The sequence below is a fragment of the Alternaria arbusti genome (genome assembly GCF_024043155.1).
Source record: "Alternaria arbusti strain BMP 1465 chromosome Unknown scaffold_5, whole genome shotgun sequence".
NCBI lineage: Eukaryota > Fungi > Ascomycota > Dothideomycetes > Pleosporales > Pleosporaceae > Alternaria > Alternaria arbusti.
The window spans coordinates 699,715-727,664 of record NW_026249945.1 but is presented as its reverse complement, the minus strand read 5'-3'; the positions used below and the strand labels follow the sequence as shown (position 1 = coordinate 727,664).

General features: G+C 53.5%; 8 protein-coding genes across 8 annotated transcripts; 3 read left to right on the top strand and 5 right to left on the bottom strand.

Annotated features, from left to right (window-relative positions):
- Positions 1-40: 40 nt before the first annotated feature.
- J4E86_004756 (uncharacterized protein) lies at positions 41-2,110 on the bottom strand (the record flags this gene model as incomplete). Its single annotated transcript, XM_051445293.1, has 2 exons — positions 41-1,694; positions 1,743-2,110. The coding sequence occupies 2 exons, from the start codon at positions 2,108-2,110 to the stop codon at positions 41-43; spliced, it is 2,022 nt and encodes a 673-aa protein (XP_051303390.1).
- Positions 2,111-4,078: 1,968 nt separating this feature from the next.
- Positions 4,079-7,129, bottom strand: J4E86_004755 (uncharacterized protein; the record flags this gene model as incomplete). Its single annotated transcript, XM_051445292.1, has 1 exon — positions 4,079-7,129. The coding sequence occupies one exon, from the start codon at positions 7,127-7,129 to the stop codon at positions 4,079-4,081; it is 3,051 nt and encodes a 1,016-aa protein (XP_051303389.1).
- Positions 7,130-9,217: 2,088 nt separating this feature from the next.
- Positions 9,218-10,675, top strand: J4E86_004754 (uncharacterized protein; the record flags this gene model as incomplete). The annotated part of the gene is made up of 3 exons (XM_051445291.1): positions 9,218-9,608; positions 9,665-9,953; positions 10,000-10,675. 3 exons carry the CDS (start codon positions 9,218-9,220, stop codon positions 10,673-10,675), a joined length of 1,356 nt encoding a protein of 451 aa, XP_051303388.1.
- A 1,353-nt stretch (positions 10,676-12,028) lies between these two features.
- J4E86_004753 (uncharacterized protein) lies at positions 12,029-13,337 on the top strand (the record flags this gene model as incomplete). The annotated part of the gene is made up of 2 exons (XM_051445290.1): positions 12,029-12,152; positions 12,223-13,337. The coding sequence occupies 2 exons, from the start codon at positions 12,029-12,031 to the stop codon at positions 13,335-13,337; spliced, it is 1,239 nt and encodes a 412-aa protein (XP_051303387.1).
- Positions 13,338-13,784: 447 nt separating this feature from the next.
- Positions 13,785-14,545, bottom strand: J4E86_004752 (uncharacterized protein; the record flags this gene model as incomplete). The annotated part of the gene is made up of 2 exons (XM_051445289.1): positions 13,785-14,445; positions 14,505-14,545. 2 exons carry the CDS (start codon positions 14,543-14,545, stop codon positions 13,785-13,787), a joined length of 702 nt encoding a protein of 233 aa, XP_051303386.1.
- A 1,827-nt stretch (positions 14,546-16,372) lies between these two features.
- Positions 16,373-20,169, bottom strand: ARG4 (argininosuccinate lyase; the record flags this gene model as incomplete). Its single annotated transcript, XM_051445288.1, has 6 exons — positions 16,373-16,477; positions 16,529-17,893; positions 17,941-18,126; positions 18,202-18,229; positions 18,286-19,777; positions 19,830-20,169. 6 exons carry the CDS (start codon positions 20,167-20,169, stop codon positions 16,373-16,375), a joined length of 3,516 nt encoding a protein of 1,171 aa, XP_051303385.1.
- A 943-nt stretch (positions 20,170-21,112) lies between these two features.
- LCL3 (putative endonuclease lcl3) lies at positions 21,113-22,016 on the bottom strand (the record flags this gene model as incomplete). The annotated part of the gene is made up of 2 exons (XM_051445287.1): positions 21,113-21,565; positions 21,645-22,016. 2 exons carry the CDS (start codon positions 22,014-22,016, stop codon positions 21,113-21,115), a joined length of 825 nt encoding a protein of 274 aa, XP_051303384.1.
- Positions 22,017-23,515: 1,499 nt separating this feature from the next.
- J4E86_004749 (uncharacterized protein) lies at positions 23,516-26,915 on the top strand (the record flags this gene model as incomplete). The annotated part of the gene is made up of 2 exons (XM_051445286.1): positions 23,516-25,735; positions 25,785-26,915. The coding sequence occupies 2 exons, from the start codon at positions 23,516-23,518 to the stop codon at positions 26,913-26,915; spliced, it is 3,351 nt and encodes a 1,116-aa protein (XP_051303383.1).
- Positions 26,916-27,950: the final 1,035 nt, after the last annotated feature.

Below are 27,950 nucleotides of genomic sequence, written 5' to 3'. Positions count from 1 at the left end.
TCCATCGGATCTACAACGAAACTTCGAATTCGTAGCTCCACTAGAGCTGCTTCTCCCGCGTAATCTCATCCGCCGAGTCACTTTCCGACACCGTCTTGGGCGCCATCATGGGCTCAGGGCCGTGCGATGAGCCAGGTGTGGTGCGCTTGAAGTAGTTATGCACGTCGGTGTGATCGTCCTCGTCCGCCTCAACACCTTCCCAGCCGTTCTTCTCAGAGAACTTGTGTTGCTGGCGTTCGAGCCAATCTGTGCGCATCTCAGCGATCTTCTGCTCGTAGTCGAGCTTGGCATCGTAGTCCTTGTGCTGGCCGCGGAAACGCTCCCACCAGGACATATGCTTCCAGTGGACGGCAATACCGTGGTAGTCGTGCTCCTTGCCGGCGCGAATGTAAGCCCAGCGACGCTCCTGCTCCTTGAGATCCAGGCCAGTGGTGTCTGGGAGGAAAAGCAGAGTAAGGAGAGCACCGACGAGACCGAACCAGGGGACAAAGTAGAACTTGGTCTGGGTGTCGATGTAGTTGTACAGGACGGCAGCGAGCAGGGCACCCGCCTTACCGCACGCAGCGCTGAATCCGTGGGCAGTGGCGCGGACCGGTGTGGGGAAGACCTCGGCAGCGACGAGGAAAGTAACACTGTTGGGTCCGAACTGGTTGAAGAAGGAGGACAAGAAGTACATGGCCTGGAAACCGTGAATGTTCTCGGGTTTGGTGAAGTATTCGAAGGCGAAACCGGGAATCATGAAGAGGACGAAGTCAGCCAGGAAACCGACGATCATCATCCATTTGCGGCCGTACAACTTGTTGTCGATGAGCAGGGAAGCGAGGTAGTAGCCACATAGCGATACACCGACGTTGATCAAGTTGTACAACCAGCCGGTCATGACGGACTTGTTGCCAGGCGTAATGATGTCGATGAACTGGTTCTGGAAGAGCTTGTTACCGTAGAAGAAAACATCGTTGGCGAACCAAGCTCCCGCAGTAGCTAGGACACGGGGCCCGAAATACGTGAAGGTGAGCTTCAAAGACTGGACGTCGTAGCCGGTGACGTTGGACTTCTTCTTTGACAGCGCGAGCTGTTTTGAGGCGGACTTCATCTTATAGTAACGGAAGTAGACGAGCCAGAGTGTGCCGACAGCGGGGATGGCGAAGGACACGCGGTAGGTCCACTGAGCCAAGGTTTTCGAGTACGGGGGCGATGATCCACCGTGGAAGATGAGGAGCAAGATGATCAAAATGACCTGGTTGAAGAACTGTCCCCAACCTTGCATCAGGAAAGCACTAGTGACTTTCCTACCACGGTGAAGACGGTCGTCCTTGGTGGACACCTTACCAGAGCCAACGGCGTTCTCCATACCAGCAGTTGCAGTCATCGGGTATTCGCCTCCGACACCGATACCGTAGAAGAAGAGAGCCCAGACATAGCAGATGACCCATCCGTTCTGGGTAACACCCCAGGCGGCGGTGAGCATGAGAAGACCGACAAACATGATGACGGCGTCCTGGATGAGACCAAAGCGACGACCGAGCCAGTCACCAATAATACCAACGAGGATCTGACCGACAATGATACCACAGATCTCTAGGTAGTCGACAGCCTGGAGCCAGGTCTTGTCACAGATTTCGTGATCATTCCAGCATTCTGGGAAAGCAGCCTGGAAGAGAGGCCTGACGTTACCAATAGAGAAGAGCACGTATCTAAATTCTTGTTAGTAATGATCTAAGCTACAGTATCGTAGAACTCACCCCTCGAGACCAAGACCAGCACCGGGGATCACACATGTTCGGAAGTAGTGACCCATAGGCGCAAGCGGGTCCTTCTTGAACATATCCCAGAAGTAGCTCGCTTCGGCTTTCGCTTCAGCTTTGTCGACTTGGCCGATGAACTTGACCCGTTGCCCCAGGGGCAGATCTGCCCAGTAGGTGCCGTTGGCATTGTAGAGGTCGTCCGGGTGCAACAGGGCGTGGAATACGCTCGATTCATTTTCGCTCATGTCATTCCGGATGTCAATGTCCTGAGTTGCTTGGTGCTCGCCAGTCATGTTGGGTCCATGGGGTGCAGCGATACCGTAATCCCGGAGGGAAGGTGGCGTAGGATCGCGAAGGTCCGGCATTGCAGCAAGTTCACGAGGATCGAGGCGATCTCGTTGTTGTATGCTGATGGTGGGGATGGCTGGTGAAAGCGTTGCCCGGAAGCGCGGGTCCTAGTGAAGCTTATATGCGCTTTGGTTGTAATGCAAGAATGCTAATTGTCCCACAGGGATACCGATCACCCGGTGGTGTCTGTAGCGCGAGTAGTCCCACGTACAATGCAGAGCAGTACCACGTTCGACGTGGGTGGCTCCTGAGTGGTGGATGGGATCTGCGATTCAGCACGCTGCCAGATCCTAGTACTAGCCGGACGGTCCGATGACGAAACCGAGTGCCGGGAGTGTGTATGCGCTGATTGATGATGAATACGCGCCTTCACGTGGTGGCAGTGCGCTTTTTTGTTCTTGGGGGTCGCAGTACGTAAGAACTGAGGGTCAGAGGGTCCCACGCGTTCAGCCGGGAGGCAGAGAAGAGGCAGGGGCGCAGAGAGAGCGCGAACTTGGGTGAACAAAGTTGAGCATTTCGCAAGACGCCGATGCTACCAGGCTATATAAGGGACCACGGATGGGAAGAAAATTCTAGTGTAGAGACCGTCGCTTCCGGCGGGGGCATAACGTTACGGACGCGAGTATGCTACGAGTTTGGAGGGCCCACCCAGTCCGGAAGGAGCTCACGCGACAGCAAATCCCAGCCTTTTCGGCTCAAGCAGCAGCCTCTAATTGGGCCGAGAGCGAGCGTAACTGTTATGTACCTTGCTCTATGCCCCATAGTGCTAGAGATTGTCGTTCTGAGAGACCCTTTTTGTGCCATGGACATCCGCCCAGTCCCCAGATTTCCGGTGTAACCAAGGTTTACTTCGTGATAGCTGCTGGAGCGATGACGTTTTGGACAAGCCTTTTGCGGGCTTGGACAAGCACCACCAAGCCTGCGATCAGGAGGCATGGCAACAGATCAATTGCCCAGGCCGCCCGCGCCATTGACGCACTTTGACCCGCGTCGCCACTACTTTGCACGTACGAGGCGACGAAAGGTCTTCAAAGGATGAGGCGCTGGAGAGCCAATAAGAAAGGCGCACAGAGAACGTGGGCGAGATCAGTGGACATGGCGGGGTCCGAGAATCTGGGCCGTGCAGGGCTGCTAGACCGCTTAGCCGCATGCACCCTCGTCAGTTCTGCGGAGTATCCACACTTCCTCCGCTGCCATCCTCCCACGTCCCTATCAACTCCAATAACGCTGGCCAAGTGACATTGCCCTTATTATCTCCGAACGTATTGGGGTACGTGCTGCCGCCTGACAGACGCATATCCGAGGAAATCTCTGTTGCTTACTCCCGAAGTGGGACTACAAGGAACGACTTTCATATCCGAGGATTCGTCTCGAACGGCCACGGCAGTAGAGTCGGGATAATGAACCTGTCGTCGATTCTGCAGGAGAATGCAATATCAACCCTGTCATGGAACTACCGGCATCATGTCTTTGCCACTACCACCAGCGTAATCATTCTCCCTTCACCCAATACACACATATGATACTCGGCATTTCAGCTCTCAAAACGAATGGCCCAGGATGTCAGCGGAGATGCCACGGTACCATCCGACGGTACTGCACAGTATCCACAATCCCTCGAAATGGCTCGCCGAGCCGCATGTGGACCAAACACATACTTACACTACGGCTACAGCTAGGCTTAGCGACCATGCACGGTGGAAGTGAACTGTTCGGTGTTTGAAATTTGATATCAATATGTATTAACTAGAGATCCAAGCTAAGGATATTTTTATACAAGAAGGCCATCCAGTGGGTTAGTATTAGAATCGAGCTTACTCCGGTCGCCGACGAGAGAGGCTGCAAATTCGATAACAAAAGTGAGAGACATGAAAAGGCGCAGTATCCTCTACGCGCAAAAGCCAAACGCTATGCAAGTTCCATCAACCCGGAAGTGTTCGTTCGACAAAGGAAAACTCATGCTGGGGTCCCGAGTGAGTGGACCCTTAACTCAACCAGTTCTGCCACTGGCATCGGCAGCCGCCAGTCCCACCGTCGATGGGTCCGCTGACACTTCCTTGTCCCTGCGTGCCCTTGACAAGGTTGCCTCCGAACCCGCGGTCTTCAAACTGGAACGACTTTTTCGACTCTTCGTCTTTGATGGAGCCGTCGTCCTCCATTTCGTAGCAATAAAGGTTCTTTTTCGATGGGTCGCCGCCGTGACGGTCCATAGTGACAGTGACTGGGTAAGGGAAGGTGCCTGGCCGCTTGAACACGTCTGATGCGCCTGAGGCCGAGTTCTGTAGCAGTGGCTTGCTTTCTTTGCTGCGTGTCCAGATCTGTACCAGGAAGCGTGTCTGCGAGTACGTACACCTCAGTTTCGCGGCGTCCTTTGCACTCCCTCCGTCGACGTCTGCAGGGTTGCCACCACGGTTGGTGCCGTTAATCTGCTTCAAGAAAATGGAGCGGTCGAAGTAGTTGTAGAAGCCGTAGTGCTCATTGTCCTTTCCGCGATTGTACAGTCGTAGAGGCTGCGCAGATGGGAAAGGCAGCAAGTTCGCAGGCGCGGCAGTTCCGTCAGAAGCCAACATCGGTGGTGGGATCGCCGCGGTGATGTTTGTCGGATCGCTCGCATCGGCACGCTTCATCAGTCGCGATGCGGTGACAGTGGGATCTTGCATGCTGATGAACAGGCCAGTCTCCTCACCCTCGAACGGCGCAGAATTGCCGTCAGTGGTCTGTCCCAGAAAACTCATGTCAGCAGTCGATGGAGGCGCAGGAGATGGCGAAGGTGCAGCACGTGCACGTAGCAGTGATCGGATGAAAGCACCAGCGGAGACTGCATTTGCCGCCCTCTTTGCTCGTTGAGACTTTGGCAACTCAGCCGCACTGCCATTCTCAAACGTGATTTCGATCTTGAAGTTCGGTTGGTCGGGCTTGTTAGGCTCAACGGACTGCTGAAGCTCTTTCGGTAGTGCACAGCTCCACAACGTCGTAGGCGCAACGCAGCCGCTTTCTTCCTCTACAGCTTCGGGTTGCGCAACAGTCAAGATACCCGTTGGTATGGGAGGGTAGTCGGTCAGGTTCAGCCACTGGTTGCCAACATCTGCGCTTGGCTGAGTTGCCGTGGGCTTGTCGTCGTTGCCCTTCCTGAGGAGGACCACAATGAGAGGGATGATGATCGCCAATAGTATGAGGAAGATCAGACAACAGCAACAGCCCCAGAAGCAGATGCCTCGCTTCTTTTTCTTCTCCTTCGTGCTATCCTGGTTCTTTTGGATTCCTTTCTTCCCAAACGGCCAAAGGCTCATCATGTTGCAGACTTTGCGATGCTTCTTTCGTGATTTGAGATCAGGTGAAGACGCTTGTGAGCTGGAACGACTGACGTTATCGTAGCTCCAGTGTGAGGCCTTCTGGGCGAACTTGGGTGGCGGCGCAAATACCGGCAAGCTCTGCTGTGAACTGTTGGCATTCGCGGATGGAGACACTCCCCTCTTCACTTGTTGTGCTGGCGCTGACGTGTGCAAGTTCTGTGCAGGTGGTGGGTAATTAGCCCGAACGGAATAGTTGTCCGGCATCGGTCGCCTATCTTGCAGTTCAATGTTGACGTTGATCTGTTGTCGTGGCTCCTCGACCTGACGGGGCATCAAGACGGTTCCGATGGCGGCCGTAGCAACGACTGGCGAGGCTGACATAGTAGAAAGTGGCGACGTAACACGGTGAGGACCGGAAGATGCTTCTTGCGACGAGTAAGCTACGGCTTTCTCCGATTCTTCCTGCACTGGAGCACTGGATCCTGTGGCCGCCATGTTGTTGGATGTGTTTGGAAGTGGGTTCGATTCGTCTGCCTTTCGGGTACCATATTGGAAAGGAACCATCGGCACATCAGGTGTTCGGTCCCCACCACGTTCGGTCCAGGTTGATGATTTCGGTGTCATAACAAATGGCGTTGTGATGACATTCCACCAACCTTGTGATCGTCGTGGGGTGGGCACCATAGAAGTGTCAATAGCCAGTGAGTTCTCGACGTTTCTTTCTCTTAGAGGTGTTTCGTCCTCTTCGAAGACGGTACTGGTAGACATGATGCGATCCTTCCTTTTAGAGTCATCGTCCTCTTCTTCAAAGGCAGTCCCTGCTGAATCCAAAGTGTCGTTCCTGGCGTGACCAGTCGCTCCTTGTGTGTCTCTGGATGCACTAGGGCCTGGTACCTGTGACATACCAGCAGGCAGAGCTGGGACCGGAGGAACGTTCGAGCTCGCAAAAGTCGATTGATAACGAGAGTAAATGCTCGGCGTATAATCGGATTCTGTGAAGGGAGTATCTGGAGACCAAACGGACTTCACTGCTGCGGGAGTGATGATAATGCTTGGTGTCACAAGAGTAGCGTCGCTGCCAGCGCGAGGTCGGTTGGCTTGCAGCGTGCTGAAGTCGGAGATGCTGTCGGTGGGCACCGATATTCCGATTGGAATACGTCGATCCCAAGGTGATATTTCTTGCCACGACTTGCCGCCGGGTGTCATCGAAATGGCTGTGTCTAGATCATTCCGGTCGACGCTGGGCTTCTTCCGATGTGTACTGTTCGGTTGAGGTGTACCCTTGGTGATACCCAAACCCTTATTCCTGGTCGAAGATCGTCCTAAGCCAAACCATGGCGACCTGCGAACAGACCCGCTTCCTCTCTCTCCACCTTGGGGGAAGACCTGGTGGGGTTCGGTGCCTCTATGTCTTGTAAAGCTCGTATCGACAGTGATTCCAGGCTTCGCCGGTCTTCCCAGAAGCTCTCGCCGCCGACTCTTCTGCCTTGAAACGCGTCCTGCGAATGATCGCGAGTTGTGTCTTGACGTTCTTCGTTGCGACTCAACATGGGGCTCGGTGTCCCACGTTGACCTGTCTAGGTTTGCGCTTCCGTCAAACTCATCGTTGAAGTGCACCGATATTTGTTCTTCTCGATCCACCTGTGAGTCGTAGTCCGTTTGGTGTGCGGTATTGAATGTCGACCTCGATGATGGCTTGAGAGATGGCTGCTGGCCGTATACGTCTCTCCTCGTCGAGCTCATCGCTGGCGCTATCCGTCGGTGTCTTCCGTCGGTGGGTATTCGATACTAAACGAAGGTGAGACCAACAATGGCTTATGTCGGCGTCGAAGTGATTGTGAAGCCGAGACGTTATGTGGCTGTGCTATTGTTGATGCTATTGTGGAGGTGTGTCGCGGGGCCCGAAATCTATTACGTGACGATGGAAAAAGAAAACGAGGAAAACGGCATAAAGCAAGTGACAGCGAAAACTGTTAAAGAGAGTGATATAAAGGTACGGAAGACGGTAAAGGCACAGCAAAAGGAGAATGGTGAGGCTCTTGCTCTTGGGCGAACACGCAACCCCGGATCTTTACATGGCCATCGATGGCCTTGCCGCCTACCAGGCAAACTGCTGCCATACCGCATAGTGCATAGCTCCTTCACCTAGAGTTCTGCTCCAGCCTGTAATGTGGCAGCACTGGCGACTACGAATGGATGAGTCAAAGCGTGCTGGACGCAACAGGCGTTGTCAACGGGTCCCGAGTGAAGGTGATTGGAGCCACCAGGTGGATCTGCTTCATGAAGAGCGCCATGTATCCAGGCTTTAGGCTCAGTAACCGCCGTGGATTCGCTGGGCTGGAATTGTACAACACTATGCGAAATCTGAGACGCTCCAGAAGCATAGCTGGATGTCGTGTCTAGTGAAAGTTGAGATGGACCAGTAAGGTGGGAGGACGACGTAACTCAAGCGCCAGATCAATCAGGGCTGCCACCAACCGTTGGACGAGAAAGGCGCCGCCAAGATGGCGCTAGCTAGCCGTCAGTGCGGTCTGTATGCGCCGACCATTTCCCTGTCTACTCTTTGGTGGATGCCTTTATAAGTACCTGAGGAGGCTCTTCTCCATTTCATGACCCTGTCGCAGTCAGTGGTAGCAGTGATGAACTCGTGGAGATTGGGTCAGTGGTGTTCAGCCGAACAGGTGCTTGGGACTCTTCCTCTTTGTACCACCACTATATAGACGCGACTCCATCGCCGGTTATAGGTACTCTCGTGAACACACTATCAGGCTGTATAGCATATAGTGATATGTATACCTCTGCGACGTCTACCGTTAGGCGGCCACGGCTTAAGCGTGCACAATGTGGTCAGCCGAAGCTGCGACCACACGTTCGCATTTAACCTTTCGGGGCACATGCAAACACACTGCAACGTGCCAGAATCATTTGGGAAACATCAGACACCTCATTTGGAGTTGCTGGACGCACAACAACTCATGACAGCTGTTATCAAAGTCGGTCTTGCGCGCCTGCTGGCGATGTGGGTGCAGCTATCCGAATACGAACTATTAATATCACCACACGATGCCACAGCTGCTGTATATCAGCGTCTTTCGCGCTCCACGGGACGCATTGAAGCCACACAAGGTCGCGGAGCAGATGTCTATCGTTGCCGCGGAGTAGACTGGAGTCTTGAAAGGTAGTCAATCCTGGAGGTGCGCGCAAGACGGAATTAGCGTACTCCTTTTGGATCCACGCCAAGCAGCGAACTCGAAGACCTAGATTGGGTTATCGCCAGACTCCTTTCCAGCAGCTATACACCCCGACGTATTGTAGTATTTTATTGTTTCCCGTCCCTCGTTATATCAATTGCCATTGACGAGACGACAGCCTTGGACGTTGCACCGCATTCTCCCCGACGCTCCTTCCCGCTTCAAGTGCGACCGCCGCGCTCCTGCCGTTCGAGAACTTGGCTACCAGCCGCCAGCTGTCCTCAGTAATACCACAACGCTGCCTCTGCAGTACCGCACGCTCGAGCAGCTGCCATCGAATCACAGCGGCGACTGTTGCTGACTGTCCCGTCGCCACGACCCTCACGTCGGCGTCGCTCCTCTATCCCCACCCGGCCCGTCCAACGCCGCCAAAGTCACGCTGGCTTCCCAATCCTCCTTCTCCGCTTCAAGTGGCCAACGCAGGAGGCGCTCTTCTGCTGCAAGGCAATTGCCGCCCAGTAATATCAACCTTCCGGACAGTGCAGAGTCGCGAAGCAGGTTAGGCACAACCAGCGGTCTTCACGGCCGCTCGCTGGGCGAAGCCTTACCCTCCATTCCTGGCACGCCAGGCGCCTTCGAAATGTCGAGATCGCCTTCGCCTCAACCAGGCGGATGGTCGAGCCCGGGCTTGAATACCCCATACGACAACAGTGGGCGGACGAGCCCCTACCCGAATGGCTCCTCTTCACACAATGTCACTTGGGCATCGGCTCAACAGCGGAGTGCTGAGGTGAAAGGATATCCCGGCTTCACCCCGAGAAACCAAGGCTTCTTCGGCAAGCACTTTCGCAGAATCTCTACAAGCTTGCCCTTCAACCACGGCGACAAGGAGAAACTAGGTCGTGGGCGGTCGCAAAACAAAGTAATGCGTATTTTGAATGGCATAGCCTGGACAATATGGCGTCTGCGGAAACGGGTCGCATTGGTACTATTCGTAGTATTCTTCTTCATTTTCTACAATTCAAACACACGTAAGTCATCACCTCCTCCAAGCCCCCCCTCTCGCGATTGGCATTGACAGATCTAGCCATCCGTCGTATGTACAGACGGTCCGCATGGTTCGGCGGCGGCAGCAAATACGTCGTTATACTCGCAGCGAACCAAGGTGGAGGTGTTATGGAATGGAAGGGTCCCCGCGAATGGGCTATCGAACGCGACAGCGTCAAGAATAAGAAGAAGTACACAAGGAATTGGGGCTACGAATTGGAGATCGTAGACATGAGCACCAAGAAGCGTTATGCGCACGAGTGGAGAGAAAGTTGGGAGAAGGTTGACACCATTCGCAACGCCATGCGCAAGTACCCGCATGCTGAATGGTACGTGCTGCGTGAAGATGATGTGGTCCAGGCTAATATCTCGCAGGTTCTGGTGGCTTGATACGAACACGTTCATTATGGAGCCGACATACTCCCTTCAGAAGCATGTCTTCAAGCAGCTACAAGACGTGACATATCGCGACATCAACGTTTACAACCCCCTCAACATCACCCATCCTCTGACCGACGAATACCTCGACCCCGAGACACGCTCACCAGTGGGAGACGGCAAGGTCGACTCTGTCAACATGCTCTTACCCCAAGACTGTGGCGGTTTCAATCTGGGCTCATTCATGGTGCGAAGAAGCGCGTGGACCGACAGGCTGCTTGACATCTGGTGGGACCCTGTCGGCTACGAACAAAAACATATGGAGTGGGAGCACAAGGAGCAGGACGCTTTCGAGTACATGTACCAGAACCAGCCCTGGATCAGGCCTCACGTTGCCTTTATCCAGCAACGCCAAATCATGAGTTTCCCACCAGGCGCATGCGGTGAGAATGGCGACAACCCCGATATCCACTACCAAGAGCAAGATCGCGACTTTATGGTCAACATGGCTGGCTGCGAATGGGGTCGCGACTGCTGGGCTGAGATGTACAAGTACCGCCAACTCAGTAACCACCTGAATCGCACACCCTGGGAGAAGTTCAAGGACGGTATTTCGGACTTTTTCAAGAGCAGGACAAAGAAGGAGGAGAAGAAAGAAGAGAAGAAGAACTAGAGATTTCACGAAACATGGGGGGTTGGTCTGGATGAACTGGAACGCATTTCGATATATTTTGGATTTCCCTAAGCCTGCGGCTCGGCTTACGATTTTGCTATAATACCCGCACGCATAGAGGAGGATGTATGACAGTGGTATGATATCTGCATGGATCGGAGTCGATGTTCCATACCTGTACGATACGAAATTGACTTTCGGCGAACTGGACACCGAGCTGGACGGTGTGTTTGCATCTCATTCGTAGGATCGCTATTTGCATTGCAAGGTCTCCCCAGTTGTTCATACCAAGCCTGTGACGTACTCCAGAAGCAGTATGGGGATCAAGGAAAGGAGAACTTGAACTTGATACAGATGAGCGAACCTACAGTATGCGGTATTGGAGGACGCGAATCTCCTGCAAGGCATGCACGGGAGAGCTGGCCTCCCTTGTCCAGTCCATGTCGAAGAAGAACAAAGTCTACGTGGCGCAACTCGACTCGCTTCACACCCCAGATAATGACGTTATAGATAGCGTGTGGTAAACAAGCGTCGAGGAGGGCGGAGTGATGATGGATCTGTATAGACTTTGGCATGGTTGTACGTAGCACTGAGCGATGAGGCTGCGCGACTACGCGACCATGTCTCGCACACCGCAGACCACAGGGCAAATGCGCTCAGGAGGTAGATGCGCATGTCCTGGATAAAGGCAGGTGAGCACGTCTAGACTCGCCAGGCTTGGATAGGAAGGGGAGTGAGCGACGTCTGATTCGTCAGTCACCCACACCTACTGCCAATGGTCATACGCCAACGACCAGACGGGACACGGGGTCAGGAACGAGCAGCCGTCTACGTACTCCAGCCTCGACCTTGCGATATCTCTCCTTACATCAACTTGTCTCCTTCTGCTTGCTACGTTCGCTTCGATCGTGTTCCTTCGCGCCCCGCCCAAGGCGATTACCGTGGTCTCCGCTTCCCACCCTTCCCCACGAAACGTCATTACGCCCAGACCCTGGCCGTGCGCAAGTTGGGGAGCCAGTCTACATAGCGTCAGCTCGTCCGCGGCCTTACCTTATCTCCAACGACGACTCGCAGCGTCGCCGCGACAGGATTCGGTGGCTCTGGGTGCCGTGCCTTGTTTCTGGGCCCCGATAAGCTGTTTCAGAGCTGCGCTGGCCTTTCTTGCTTCGATCAACAAGCTGTAGCGTTCCCAGTCCTAACAAAGAACCGAAGTCGGAACGGCCCTTGGGATCCACTTGAGCGCATACCTCCACACCACCGGTCAACCTAGGGCTCGGGGATATAGGGACTATTGCTGAGGTCCAGCGCCGCAGAGCTCTTTTCAAGGCTCGGATTTGTGAAGGCCAGGGTGCGATGCACGATCACCGTCCACCGCGAGCAGGCAGACAGAACATAGGGGCCGACGACGCGAACCACCAGGACCAAGCCATGCCTCCTTCTCGACATGTCGCTGCGTCTTCAAGGCAACGCTCAGAGGGTATGACCCGTTCTCTTTCAATGCTTCACTGCATCTGTACGTCGAGCAACAGCTGACACATCGTACACAGAGTCATGGATTGATCTCGCATCGGCGCCTTCGTCCACCTCCCTATCCTCTGCGACCGACGAGATCATCACTACGGGCCTCACGGTGCAGCACGACTCCAACGCGCACAGGCGGCCCAACAGACGCTCACGAGGCGGCGGTCAGTTCTCAATAGGGACTGGACACCGCATCACGGCGGGAGGAAACAGTAGTCAGGAGGAGTATGAAGAGAGCGAAAGCGAGTCGGACAGGGTCATGACATCCTCCAACGAGGCCATCGCTCCGTCACCTTTGAGGCAAACTCCGCAGTCGGTGGCGTCTTCGGAGACCATGTCTGAGAGGGAAGATGATGACGATGAGAATGCGACGGCGGTCAACTACCCACGTTCCTCAAGACGGGAGTTCCAGCCACGGCCAAACGCCTTCTCGCACCCTAACAACCAACAAGCTATCCGGTCGCAGTCCGGCACCCTGTACACACCTCGCAGGAACGTGAGGCCGGCTGGACAGCGACAGCACTCCTACCCTCAGCATAACCCTTACAATGCCATGGCACCCAACTACCAACCCGACCACGACGAGGCCCTCCGCGCCAGCCTATCCACGTTGCTCTCGGCTGCCGCCGCTGTGCGTGGCCTCCCGAAGCCAGGCCAACCGCGCGCGAACACTCCCTCATCCACACGAGTCGATCCATCCTCCCTCCGCATGGTGCCAGAGTCCGTGGCCTTGGGCAACATATCCGAAGAGGCCGCATCATCCCCATGCAGCACCAGTAGCAGCCCTTCCGAGAAGTCCAAGCGCAAAGCCAGTCCGCCAATAGCCGGTGCTCGCAGCAGCAGCAAAGACCGCCGTACTGTCAAAAAAGCACGCAAGACAACCCCGATGATTGAGGAAATCAGCCCGACGCTGCTTACCTGGGTCGTCAGCGCTGGTGTCGTAGTCCTCGTCAGCGCCATTGGTTTCTCAGCTGGCTACGTCGTCGGCAAAGAAACTGGACATGCTGAGGCGATGGGTCAGATTGGCACCGCAGGTTCCGAGGCCGGACGCTGCGGTAAGGAAGCTGCTGCAGGCATAAAGGGCACTGGCCTCGGCCTGCGGAAGCTACGATGGGGTTCTGGAGCGGGAATCCGCGTCTAAGCATCTACGATAACGGTGACGACATGATATGCATAGCATTTAGCGAACACGAATTTGCAGGTATTGCGGGCGTTTCCATTCCTTTCTACTACGACAGTTTGCATATTGATATCACTCGGCATGGCGCTGGTTTGGCGTTGGGCTTGGTCTGAAATTTAGGAAGTCTTGGGGTCGTGGCTACGACTCCATGGAAGGTGAGAAGATAGTTGGTGCTGTTGCATGCACGCATAATGTATCCGCATTGCTGGTCTGTTAGCTACGATGGCACTTATAGACTCGATATAGGCATTTATTTTTATAATCCATGCGTTGCTATCAAAACCGGAGCAGCCCGTGAGGTCGTGCTCTTGCAAGACGTTCATCGAGAACAGCTGTAACTAAGATAGCGTTACTGCTCCACAGGCTCGTCCTCTTCCACGGCAGTATTGGTGTCCGATGACTTACTTTTCATAGATGTAGAGTCATCGTCATCGCCACCAGTCCTTCGTCCTCAGGCTCAGCTTCATCGTCGGACGTTGTCTCTTCTTCATCCACGTCCGTTTTCCCCTCATCGTCGTCTTCATGCTTCAACGCATTTGTGACTTCAATTGGCTTACGACGAGTGTTCTTCCTAATCGCCTCGCAAAATGCCTCGCATTCGCGCTCGAGTACATCATCATCCTGGAGCCAGCAGATCAACCTAACGCTTATCCTCTCAAGTCCCAGGAAATGTTTGAACTCCCTGGCGAACATTCTGCTCAAAGTAGTCAAGTTCGGCATACAGCCCTTTATGTCGTAGAAGATTATCTCTAGAACTTTGATCGCTTCGAGCTGGTGCGGCTCTAGCTGCTCAACTATCTTGAAAATCTTTTGGTCGTCTATGATGATTACGTTGTTTTTGAACAGTAGCGTAGAGGTGTCTGAACGGATTTGTCGGCACGTCGATGTGACGTCTAGTAGATCGGTGGGCTCACATCCTTCCGGTTGGTAGTCTGTCTCGCTCGTGCGATAGTGATGATGTGAGCGACCGAAGTAGACGCTGCCAACCGAGAAGACGTAGTTGTAGATCTTATTTCGAACTTCTCCTGGCAGCTTTAGGAGTGGCGACTCGAGCTGGTTGCGTTGTGTGCTATTATTGATGTAGTCAGCATGGGGGTTTGTCATGATGACTTCAACGTTCAGACGTACATTGTATCTGCCTCGGCCATCATATCTTCTTTATCGGACATGGTTGAGTGCAAGTTGTAGGATATTTTGAGTTGCAGAAGAGTGTTAGGTAGACTTTAGGTGTGACAGGGGTAACAAATACAGAGAGCAAGATTTTTGTATCACGCCCGATGTTGATAGTCTTGGGTGAATGGATAGGGTGTGACTTGTTTGTTATGTATTACCCTGTGAAGCTACTACTACAGTGTTGCGGGTTCTGCGTAGGCATTCATTCCATTGTCGCGTGGGAATGAAGAGCAAGTTGGATATGCGGTTCTGTGTCACCGTTCGCTTCATCAGGCACACGGAATACAGAAGATGGATGCAAGTAATGTAAAGAATGCTCGCTATTGTCAGATGAAGGGCTCCGTCCTCTTTCAGTCAACCAAAGAATACCTTTTCCCATCTGTTGCTCCAATATGTGCTTCTACGCCATGACCAGATTTCATTGGCCAGCTGGGGTCGTATGCATCCATGTATTCGACGGCCTCGTGCCGACAGCTAAGCGGAAGTCTTCACAAAGTTCCTAAAATCGACCACGACGTCTACATCATCTCGATCGAGTCCCTTCTCGACAGCCTCGACTAAATGTATACGCCCCGATAGTCCCAAATTTGTTGGACAGCAGAAAACTTCCACGCGCTTTAGCCCCGTCAGCAATCTGACCTCTGACCACAAAATTTTCCATACTGCGCCACTTATAGCGTTCATGTAATGTGTACGTATGATTGATATGGCCTGACGCTGAGTGGTGTTAAGTCTCTCTATTTGATAGAACGAGGACCTTATGATATCCATAGTGCATAGTTCGAATGGTAGAATCTTGGTCTCCGCGTAGAGCTGCCGAGACACGAGCGTCAAGCCGACGAATCGATGGAGAGGTGTGAGCGAGACGGACGGATCATAAGACAATGCAGAAAGGAGGGCGAATTTCCTCTCACTGTAGGAGATGCGAAGCTGCATACCACCGAGCGCGTATTCGTAGATCTTGTTCCGTAGCTCAGCAGGTAGGCGAAGAAGAGGTGAGCGCTGGCGGTTCATCTCGGAGCTATACATCAGGTAAGCTTTTATGAAACGTTGTGTTACTTCAAACTTACATGACTTCTGCGGCTTCGCTAGAAAGTCTCTCGCCCGAAGGATCGATGATGGTATCGTAATAAATTGGCATATTGTTCATGTAGAGTTTGCGCGTTCCGAGGGGTAGCTGTGGGAAGTTGAAGAGTAAGTAGAAGTGGAAGTGACAAGGTAAGTGACAGTGCCAAGACTAGGCTCACCTTCACTCTGGCCAGTGGTCGCACCTGCCTCCCAGAGCCTCTCATTCGCCAAGGAAAATTGAGTAAAGACAAACAAAACGTGGCTTCCAGCACCTCATCCCAGGGGATTCAACCTAGCTGTCGAGATACACAGACAACCCAGAAGACTACATTGCCTCAAGATTTCTCTTAACTCTTTGTTTCATACTAATGTAGACACCAAAGTACCTGTTACACATGTGAAATGCCCCACCATCTTCTCGTGGTATCACAGCACACCCACTCTAGCACAATACCTGCAAAGATCAGCGGACTAACGTAGAACTAAATGTATCCTTGACTACCTGGCCACATGAGCGGTAAACTTTTCAAGTAAATTGAAAGTAAAAGGAACTGATACAACTCCCGCTGACCGACCCATAGAGCTGATCGCAAGCTGGAAACGCTATACACATGAGAACATAATCTTCATCCCGATCATCCCGTCCCAAGATCTTGATCCCACCTGACCCTACATCTGGATATATCTCTTACAAAGAACCATTCCTTTTCCGATAAAACATCAACATTGCCGTAGTAACCAACAAGTTTCTTCCTCTATGGTCGACCACCAACGAAGTCGCTCCATGACCTGACTTCACTTGGGATGCCCTCCTTCTTGGGAAGCTTCTCGCTCATGCATTGAGCGAACAGAACGGCAGTCTATATTGAAGTTAGCTTATCATTCCTTGAATGTCAGGGTGATGGACTTACCTTGGGCTCCATGAATAGCGGAACACCGAAGTCGACCGCGTTCCTCCTCATTACGTAGTCCTCGTCAAACAGGCCACTCGCCCTGTACTTGGCCAGGTTGAAGCAGCCGCGGATGTCGTTCTTCTCAAACACCTCACGGAGTTTCCTCTTGTCATCCTTGGGGAACTCAATGACGTCGACGCTGATGCCCTCGGTGTTCTTCTCCAGAAGCTCCTTGACGTCCTTGTTGGCAGCAAGGAACCTGTAGCCAAGTGCGTGGACGTACTTGGCGATCTGGATAAGGGAGTTCGAGTGGAGCGAACCAGGTGTGACATCACCACCGAAGAGGAGACCCTCACCGGGCTGGGGAAGACGGAAGTTCATCTGCGATTGCGCGGACGCCCAGTAGGCCTCGACCAGGTCCTTACCGAAGCAGGCCATTTCACCGGTAGATGACATCTCTACGCCAAGGTAGGGGTCAGCACCCGCCAACCTAGTCCAGGAGAACTGGGGAACCTTGGTGGCGAGGTAATTCCTCTCAACGCTCATGAGGTCAGTTGGCTCGGGCACGTCACGGCCAACGAGAGCCTTTGTAGCAACTTCGATGAAGTTGGTACCAAGGACCTTGCTGACGAAGGGGAAGGAACGAGAGGCGCGGAGGTTGCACTCGATGACCTTGAGGTTAGGCTCGGAACCCTCAACTTCTTCCTTGATGATCTGCATGTTGAAAGGACCAGTGATGTTCCAGGCCTTGGCAACCTTGTCTGCGATCTCCTTGACACGTTCCTGAATGCGCTTGTCGAGGTGGACAGGGGGCAGCACGAGGGTGGCATCTCCAGAGTGAACACCGGCGTTCTCAATGTGCTCACTGACAGCGTGGACAAGGACGTTTCCGTTGGAGGCGACAGCGTCGCAGTCAATCTCTTGAGCGCCGTCAATGAACTGAGTGATGACAACTGGGTGGTCGGGCGAGACGTTGGAAGCGGCAAGGAGCTTCTCCTTCAGCTCGTCCTCACCGCGGATGACAGTCATGGCAGCGCCTGACAGGACGTATGATGGGCGAACGAGAACTGGGTATCCGACGGAGTTTGCGAACTTCTTCGCTTCGTCGTAGGAAGTAAGCTCCTTCCAGGCGGGCTGATCAACACCGATTGAGTCCAGGATGGAAGAGAACTTGTGGCGATCCTCGGCCTTGTCGATGTCGTGAGGGTCGGTTCCAAGAACCTTCGCCTTTCCAGACTCCTGGAGCTTGAGAGCAATGTTCTGGGGAAGTTGACCACCGACAGAAACAACAACGCCGCTGGCAGTCTCCAACTCGTATATATCCATGACACGTTCATAGCTGAGTTCCTCGAAATAGAGCTTGTCGGCGACGTCGAAATCGGTCTGAAAAGCGGTTAGTCAAGCCAAACGTATGCGTTCATGCCACCTACAGAGTATGTCTCGGGGTTGTAGTTGATCATGACAGTCTTCTTTCCGAGCTCGTTGAGAGAGCGGGTAGCGTTGACGGCACACCAATCGAACTCGACTGAGCTTCCGATACGGTAGACACCGCTTCCAAGAACGATGATACCGTGGTCGTCAAAGGTAATGTCATGGGACGAGGCGTTGTAAGTGGTCTAGGGTTGTATGTTAGCGACTATAGCCAATCGCAAGGAGATGCTGCAATGATAATGCAATGATAATTTACTTACGTATAAATAGTTCGTGTTTGCCGGGAATCTGCAATAGCAAGTCAGTATATGTATCGTTCCTCAAATGCGATCCAAGATGCTTACTCTGCCGCCAACGTATCGATACGCTTCACCCATGGCTTGACACCGAAGCTCTTCCTGCGAGCACGGACCTCGTCTTCAGTGCTGTTAACGGCCTTGGCGATCTGCTTGTCAGAGAAACCGAGCTTCTTGGCCTTGAGGATGATCTCCTTCTTCAGACCGAAGAGGCTGCCTATCTCCTCAAGCTCGTGCGTGCAGTCGACGATGTTCTGGAGCTTGTGCAGGAACCACTTGTCGATCTTGGTGAGGTCGTGAACCCTGTCGACAGTGTAGCCTTCGTGGAAGAGCGCCTGACCGACGGCGAGCCATCGGCGATCGGTGGGGTTCTTGAGCTCTTCGTCCAAGCTCTCGCCGTATTTCTCGCCCTGGAACCCGAGGTACTTGGGGTCGACTTGACGGCAAGCTTTCTGGAAGGACTCCTCGAATGTACGTCCAATGGCCATGACTTCACCGACAGACTTCATGGAACTGCCGATGTCGCGCTTGACGTTCTGGAACTTGCTGAGATCCCAACGGGGCATCTTGGTGACAACGTAGTCCAAGCTGGGCTCGAAGTTTGCGGTGGTGGTCTTGGTGACGGCGTTGGGCAATTCAGGAAGAGTATGCCCAAGACCAATCTTGGCCGCGGTGTACGCGAGTGGGTAACCAGTGGCCTTGGACGCCAATGCAGATGAACGAGAGAGACGAGCGTTGACTTCGATGACCCTGTAGTCGAGACCATCTGGCTGCAGGCAGTATTGCACGTTGCACTCGCCAACGACTCCCAAGTGACGGACAATCTTGATGGACGCAGACCGGAGCATGTGGTATTCCTCGTCGCTGAATGTCTGACTGGGCGAAACGACGATACTGTCACCAGTGTGCACACCAAGAGGGTCGAAGTTCTCCATGTTGCAGACCGTGATGCAGTTGTCGCTTGCGTCGCGCACAACCTCATACTCAGCCTCTTTCCAGCCCTTGAGGGACTTCTCGACCAAGATCTGGGGTGAAAGTGTGAGGGAACGAGCTGACAAGTTCTTCAACTCCTCTGGGTTGTTCGCGAAACCTGAACCGAGACCACCGAGCGCATAAGCAGCACGGACGATAATGGGGTATCCGACCTTCTCGGCAGCGTCCAGTGCCTCGTCGACAGTGGAAACGGCAATCGACTTGGCGATGGGAATGTTGATCTCGTCGAGAGCGCGCGCGAAGAGGTCACGATCTTCACTGGTCTTCAAAGTCTGGACGCTGGTTCCGAGCACCTTGACGCCGTACTTCTCGAAGATACCCTTGGCATCCATCTGTACACCAAGGTTCAGCGCAGTTTGTCCACCGAAGCTGAGGAAGATGCCATCGGGCCTCTCCTTCTGGATGACATATTCGGCGTATTCGGGAGTTACAGGCAGGTAGTAGATCTCGTCGGCGAGCACGTGGGATGTTTGGATGGTAGCAATATTAGGGTTGAGAAGAACAGACTTGACGCCAGCTTCCTTCAGGGCCTTGAGTGCTTGGGAACCTGATACTTGGTTAGCGCGCAAGTTTGCGTGTGCATGAGAATGTATGCGCACCTGAGTAATCGAACTCTCCGGCTTGACCAATGCTGAGACCACCGCTACCAATAACTAGGACTTTCTTGACATCGACCAAGTTCTGCGCGCCAGAAATGACGCCGCTCTTCAGGTATGCCTCTGCATTAGGCGCAGTCTGTGTCTTATTCCATGTCGACGCGACCTTTGTGAATGCCCGCAGCTGCCGGAGGGCGGCAGGTGACTCTGTGCTGGAGCGGAGCGAAGTCAACGGCCGAGCACTTCGGGTTGTGAAACTTCGAGAGTATGTGGAAGGAGTAACAGAGCGGGTGTGACCTGTAAGGGAAGGTACGCGACGTGCTAGACGTCCGCAGAGAGCCATTTGCAGGCAGTCAAGCAACTGGGTAGCTTCGGGCTCGACAAAGGATGAGGATGGAGGATTAGGCGTCGAACGCGCGGGAGGAAGGTCGCTCGGTGGCCGACGGGTGCAATTGAAGGCTTATAGCTCGACCCAGTTGAGCAGAGCACGAATGACTCCCTCCGGGTTTATGTATAATCTGTGGGGAAGATGTGATGCGGCAGCCAAAAAATTCCAATGATGCGCGACGGGCCAATCAAGCTATCTCCGATAACGCACAGATAAGACCGTCGGCGATCCTGGGAAACGGGAGGGATGAAGCGTGGTATGCGGTCATTTACTGCCTCTATTTAATTCGCATTTCTTCAAATTGATCCACTCATTATACGCGACCCAGTCACAAGTACGCCCGGTGTAAATGCGAATTGCTCTGTTTGCTACCATATTGTCGCGAGCAACATCGTGCGGAGCACCGATTGCGGCGCCGAAACTCTGATCCCCAGCATTCTGGCACGCAAGCACGGATGAGAAGAAATTTTGACATGGTCGTGCAGAGCTTTCTCCATACAGTCACACTAGCGCGTCGCGGAAGTCATTGCATTACTACTTTCAGCACCATGCGCCTCTTCTTAGTAGTCATACATCTGTGAGGACGGGTAGCACGAGTCGTGACACTCTCAGACGTACACTCGTTGTAGTAGAGCATGCCGACAACTCGCGCCCTCCACGACCGCTTACTTTGCGGTCTCTACAATCACGTATCCACAGGATGCCAACATTGAACTATCCCAGTATCACATTGTGCCAATACGCTAATTCGCTTTGTGGGGTCTTCGGACCGTTGGTGACTCCTCATGCTTGGGCCGGCACGATGAAGAAGCCTGGCGCGTTTCTGCCACGATCGCAGCACTCGTGTGCTTCTGCGCACGAGCAGGTGTATGACTGTGCCTCTAGCCGAACTTCCTCATCATGCCTTCTTTGCCTTATCTGCCTTGTCTGCAGCGGTGTGCCGATTCTTGTATTCGCGTGGGCTCTCCAGTGTCTTACTACTGGCGCCGCCCATCCTCTGTATGAAGTTTGGCTTCGACCACATCCCGACCCTGTTCGCGCGAGCCTTCCTCTCTGCAGCGCGATACTTTTCTTCAGCGGTACCGAACTCAGCACCTGTTTTGGCCTCGTATACGGTAGCCAATCCAGCCTTCAGCATCTCCAATCCAACGTCTTTCCTGAAAAGCCATCTGCGCACAAAAACCTGGGCGACGATGCGATCGTATTGATCACGTCTGTATATGTAGGCGCGTACTCGGCGGTTATGGATCAGATTGATGAGCCATTCATGGGCCTCTTTCGAATACGGCTGAGCTTCTCGGCCCCAGTGTGCAAGTTCTGGAGCGTCGACTCCAGCAATCCGAATGTGTAGCTGGGTGCAAAGTTAGCTGTCGATAACGACGTGAAGTCCTACCGTGACGTCTAGTACCGTCTTGTTACAGAGCACTTACTGTCTGCCTGACGAGATCCTCTCTTTTTGATGGCACCTTCTTCCAGGGCAAGATACCCCACCCAGCTATCCTCCCACCTGGCGTGTGGAATAACCTGAAGTTGTCTGCATCTCCAACACTCGTGACTTGGCCAAATACACCTTTGCGGCGGTAGTAGTTTGGCTTGATGTGGTTGACGGTTGGGATGCGACGCAGATAGGTCTTGTAGAGCCGGACACCAGCAACCGTCGAGACTGTGAGCGCGATCGCCGGAATCAGGGTCCTCGGCTCATACAGCGCGCTTGACCAGTTATTTGGCTTCGCTGGCGCGATCCAGTCTGCGAGTCCACCTTTCTTTTGGTCATCGTCGTTGCGTGACCACGGCCATCGCATTGTTTATTATGCGAGGTCGTGAGGTGTGGGAAGTGAAGACAGAAGACGGTGTGGGCCTCGAATTGTTGGCAATTGGCGCAACCGCCTCGGTTTACATAGAAGGTTAGCGTCAACATGTATCACGTGATTCCCATGCGTTGTCAAGATTCCAGGACAAGGGCAGAGAATTTGGAGAGAACTGAAGATGTAAAGTGCATTTGATTAGACTATCAACCATTCTATCGTGTTCAGGTGCATTATCAGTATGTCAATGACATGACGCCCAGTTGGCTTTCGACCCGGGAGCTGCAAAAGTACGGTGCGCCACGATGAAAGCACACATTCTTCTAAGCGTCGCTGTGTGTTCGAGCGTTATATGTCCCAGAATCAGGGAAAGGCTGCGATGGGTTGTGCTAGCAGGATCTAGCAGCCCTGAGCCCATGGTGTAGCACCAGCTATTGTCTTAAAAGTATGCCATCGGCTTTGCAGGCCATCACAACCCACGCAGCACCAAGGATTTTGTGCAACGGATGACACGTAAGTCTGCGAGGGAGCAAAGGGGATCTCGAATAGTGCCTCGTAGACTACAACGCGCAGTCAAGATCGTCCAATTCCGATTTTAGAAACTCGGTAGGCCGCGATCCGCATAGACGATATGTATGATGAGTCTCGATTGGTGGATATGGTATAGTCGCAGTCTCGGATCTAGTACGGTGAAGGTTTGCGCAGGAATTTGTGAAAATAGGTGACTTCTAGGGTCCTGTATGTCTCATCAGTCGTGATCCAATCAGAGTGATATATACGTATTGAAGTACCTGCTATGTACAATAACATGTATTGTCTTTTCCCCTCATATCCTTCTATCGGTTTTCTCAGTCAGCTTCGCCAATCGAGCCTTACCTCAGGAGGCGCAATTGATGAATGCAGCCATGTACGGCATGATCGAAAGCCTCGAAGCCATGCTATCGCGACTGCTGAAGAAGTATGAGGAGATTGCATGCATGTATTGCGCAGTATTTAGACCCAGGTGAAGGCCTTCGAGATGGAGATACGGATGTCTGGAGCTGGGTGTCGCAACGAGTTGTAGCACTGCTCGCTTCCGTAAGAGCGGGGTCAGCATTGCAGCTATCGGCGCTTCCTGGATGCCAAGCTACACATTAACATTGAGAGAGTATGCGCAAGTCCACCATGGCCATGATGGAGGGCAGATGGGCGCCTCGAGGTGGGCGGGAGAGGGATGAAGTCAGGAACGACGGGGTTGGCTTGGACGGAGTTTGCCTAGGTGGGTATGGCGCGTTTCTTTTCGTGCCTCGACCTCCAACTCTGGGCATCAGGTCTATCGTCTACTTGCACCCTGCCACCATCGCTACAACTTCAACCGAACCCCTCATGTTTTCGCAATAACTCTCACTCATTACACATTCTGACATTCGTAGTGGAATTGTGGCCAACTACTGACTGCGGCCCGTAGCCGCTTCCTCGTCAGGTGCCTCCCATTCCCTCCCCGGGTCTCCATCAGCATGTTCTCCATCGCATCCACAGCCGATCCCACCGCACTCGATGACGGCACGTATCTCTTCGACCAAACTCACGATGATCTCCTATCGATGCCAATGTCTAATGATAGCATACATCTGAAAGGCGGCATCGCACCTATACCTGGGTTTAGCAACCTGGGCTACGGCCGCGAATCGAGTGCGTCGTCCGTGCACTACGGCGATTCTCGCGATACATCAGAACTTGGCACAAGTCACGAAGGGGAGGAGTCTACTCCAGGTGCATTCGTTAATGGATATGGAGCCAACTATACACCTTCGCCACTGCAAAAACCATTCACACCAAACTCAGGCATCAACGGCCTGACTAATATCCCGAACAAATATTCATCGCATCTGAAGGGCAGCGGTTCGCATGCGATTGTCAACGGAAACGACGCGAAACCTCACTCATCATTGAAAGACCATCGAAGGGACGCAGCGTTTACGACAAGAACACCACAGAGCCTGAGTCGCACATCACATGCATCTTCAACCCCCGAGCTTCCGCAGTCACACGAGCAGCCGAAGAAGCATCGAAGGACAAACTCTCTTCCGGCGAAAGGAAAGGTCATTGAGATGAAGGCGAATTCAAGCATACCTGCAGAGCTTTCCTGGCCAGAGTTTGGTAGGCAATGTATCCTAGCAGCAGAGAACAGTCGGCTCAACCCATTCACTCTACATCCTGCTGAGTACGAGCTATTACGAGATCATGTAACTCACGCCCAGGTTACCATCTACCTAAACATCAGGAACGCGATACTTCGCTTGTGGCATCGCAATCCTCTGGTATACGTCTCTCTCGAAGAAGCGGCGGGATGCGCTCGTGACAAGCGTTATTTTGGCCTCGCGAAGGTGGCACACTTGTGGCTCATGAGGAACGGATACATCAACTTCGGCTGCGCTGAGGTGCCTAATACTACTGGTACACTACCCAAGTCGAAAGCCAAGGTCGCGCGAAGACGGACCATAATCGTGGTGGGTGCGGGTATGTCAGGGTTAGGATGCGCTCGCCATCTGGAAGGACTGTTCGCCCAGCTTGGTGATCAGTTGACAGAAGCAGGAGAACTGCCACCTAAGATTACTGTCCTTGAAGCTCGCCCACGCGTTGGAGGCCGTGTCTATTCACACCCTTTTCTCAAGCAGTCCGGCTCTACACTCCCGCCTGGGCATCGCTGTACAGCTGAGATGGGCGCTCAGATCGTTACTGGATTCGAACACGGCAACCCGTTGAATTCGATCATCCGAGGTCAGCTCGGCATACCCTACCACGGTCTTCGCGACAACACTATACTCTACGACTACGATGGCACGGTTGTAGAGAGGGGTCAAGACATCTTGGTGGAGAAGCTATACAATGACGTCCTCGAACGAGCGGCAGCATACCGAAACAAGCCAGCAGCCCATAGGACAGTAGAAGGTGATCGTGACCTGATGGCCTTTGGCCGTGAGCCAGCTGATGCTGGTGGTCCTACCGTCGCCGAATTAGAACACTCCGATGCTCCCCTTTCCGCAAACGCTGCGAGCACCGCGTCGATGAAGCAAGAAAAACCGACAACAGGGGTGGAGAAGCTAGCTGGTAGGGCGTACCAACTCAGCGCTGGCTTCAACCCGGATGTCACAGCAGCTGACACGGTGCAAAGTATGGGTTGGGAACTCAAAGCAGGTGCATTAGGGACGCAGTCTTTAGATCTTGACACGATTGCGAAAGCGTCCCAGTATCCCACACTTGGGCAGACAATGGACGAAGGTCTTCTTCAATACCAATCGCTTGTCGATCTGAAGCCTAGAGACATGCGTCTGTTGAACTGGCATCACGCTAATCTCGAATATGCGAATGCAGTAAGCGTCAACCAGCTCAGTCTGAGCGGCTGGGATCAGGACATCGGCAATGAGTTCGAGGGCGAGCACAGCGAGGTGATTGGAGGATATCAACAAGTTCCGCGCGGCCTCTGGCAATGTCCCAGTCAGCTTGACGTCCGTTTCAACACCCCTATCAAAGCCGTTCATTACAACATCGAGGAGCAGCATCTAGGCAAAGCTGTCAAGATTGAGTGCACGAACGGCGATTTTTACGAGGCCGACCAGGTTGTTTTGACAACCCCACTGGGAGTGCTGAAGTCCGGGTCAATCAAGTTCGAGCCTCCTCTACCTGACTGGAAGCAGGACGTTATCGAACGAATGGGTTTCGGTCTCCTCAACAAGGTCAGTTCAACTATGAGACGATTGCTACCCTTTCTAATAATGTGCATAGATTGTTCTCGTGTACGAAAAGGCCTTCTGGGAGCCAGACCGAGACATGTTCGGCCTGCTCAACAAAGCAGAAGAGGAAGCCAGCATGCGACCCGAAGACTACTCTGCGAAACGCGGACGATTCTATCTCTTCTGGAACTGTATCAAAACAAGCGGAAAGCCAGTGCTGATAGCGCTGATGGCAGGCGACGCTGCTCACTACGCCGAAGCGACATCGAACGATCAGCTCGTTAAAGAGGTCACGGACCGGCTCGACGCGATGTTCGCACCGAACCACGTTCCACTCCCAACAGAAGCGATAGTGACGCGTTGGAAGAAAGATCCGTTCGCCCGCGGCAGCTATTCATACGTCGGGCCACAGACACAAGCAGGAGACTACGATATCATGGCGCGACCCCATGGCCCACTACATTTCGCAGGAGAAGCGACTTGTGGTACACATCCCGCAACGGTGCACGGCGCTTACCTGTCAGGCCTTCGGGTTGCTGCGGAGGTTGCTGAGACAATTTTCGGACCTATCAGAATACCCAGCCCACTTGTTGAAAAGAAAGTGGTCAAGATCGAACAGTCGCCAGGGACACCCAGCGTCGAGACGAAACGCCGATTCGAGCCTGCCGTTCCAACATCAACGTCGAAGTCGAGAGACAACAAATCTGGGCGGATACAACGCGACGAAGACTATGAAGCTGCCATTATAGGGGCTATATTGGAACAGATTGGTGAACGGCCAATCAAGCCAGGACGTACGGGCGTCAACCCGTTCCTGCTTTTCACCAAAGACTTCTGGTACATCTGCAAGCAGGAGTGCGATGACGCCCACAAAGCTAGGACAGGCAATCCTGAAGCCAAAGCACCGAAGCAAGAGATCCGTAATGCTGTGGGCTTACGGTGGCGCACGGCAGAGCAAGAAGTCAAGCAGCCCTACCTCGACCAAGCCAGCAACGCACGAGACGACGCGACGGCAAGCACAGCAGATTTCAAGGAGCGCGTAGACACGTGGGACAAAGAAGCCGCACGCATACGGCGCGAGTACATCCAGGCCAACCCGCCAGAGGGTGGAAACGAGGAGCTCATTCTTAACAGCCGCACAGCTATCGAGCTGGGAGCCGGCAAGCGATTGCGGAGACTCTAAGTCCTGTTTTGTTGTATTATTCATGTGTCATATTTGTGTTCCGTGGGCTATCAGCATTTGGAGGAGTTGAGATGGAGTTCGGGTAAAAGGGTGGCTGAGATTCTCGCGTGGCTATTTCGACGGCAGGCGCACAACAATGCACACCCGCCTTGGGCATTTTCGTGAGGCAAGTGTATGTAGTACGTGTATACTCCTTGTAATTCGTCGTCCACAGCGACAAAGGTAGAAATGTAGTGAGTAATACGGAACTAACATGAACGCATGACTGCCGCACACCCATTCGGACCCACCATGGATACCCTGTCGTCGAAGCTGATATGCGGGGGATGTGTGCCGTGCTGCATAAGACGGGAGGGTGCCCGCCTGCTATTGAATCATGTGCATGGCCCCGGCAATATGTTGAGATGGGTGTCAGTGTTGGACTTTGAGTGTAGTTGACAGCGACTTGGCGGGGGTGAAATTCTGGACTGTCAGGCCTGGTGTCGTCATGCTCTGGACTTTTGCAGTGCATGTCACAACCACAGTATGGGAAGACGCTAGAAGCAGTTCCCTCGTCCCCCAATGACGATCGCTCTCTGGCAGCCGACAAGCGCCACGGTTGCTTGCCAGTCTTGTTCTAGAAGCGCGGCGCATGACTGGTGGGAGTTTAGCCTCGATGCAGGCGGCTGAGCGTCTTGTCCATCAGGCACACCGTCGGCGGGCTGGGCAGCGTGCCGTTGAGGGTCAGCGTGTCGCGATGGGGGCATCAGCATCAGATGTTCTATGCATGTTCTTCGGTATCGCGCCCCACCGCGTGGGTGATACAATTCGCTGGCCGGGACAGCATTGGATGGAACGGCTGGCTTCAGCGCGTTAGTCCGAGGCGGTTCCTCGTTGGCGGGGTCGCGTGTGCCAGGTCGTGGGGATCTCTCGGCATCGGCCTCTCTTATGGCGCCTCTAGTCGCGTTAGCTATCCCAAAGAGCCATGCCTCGCCTCGCCTTGGTCCGTCTTCCGGCTCTGCTTCCCCAACGTGCCAGCCTTCCAAGCCGCTGTGC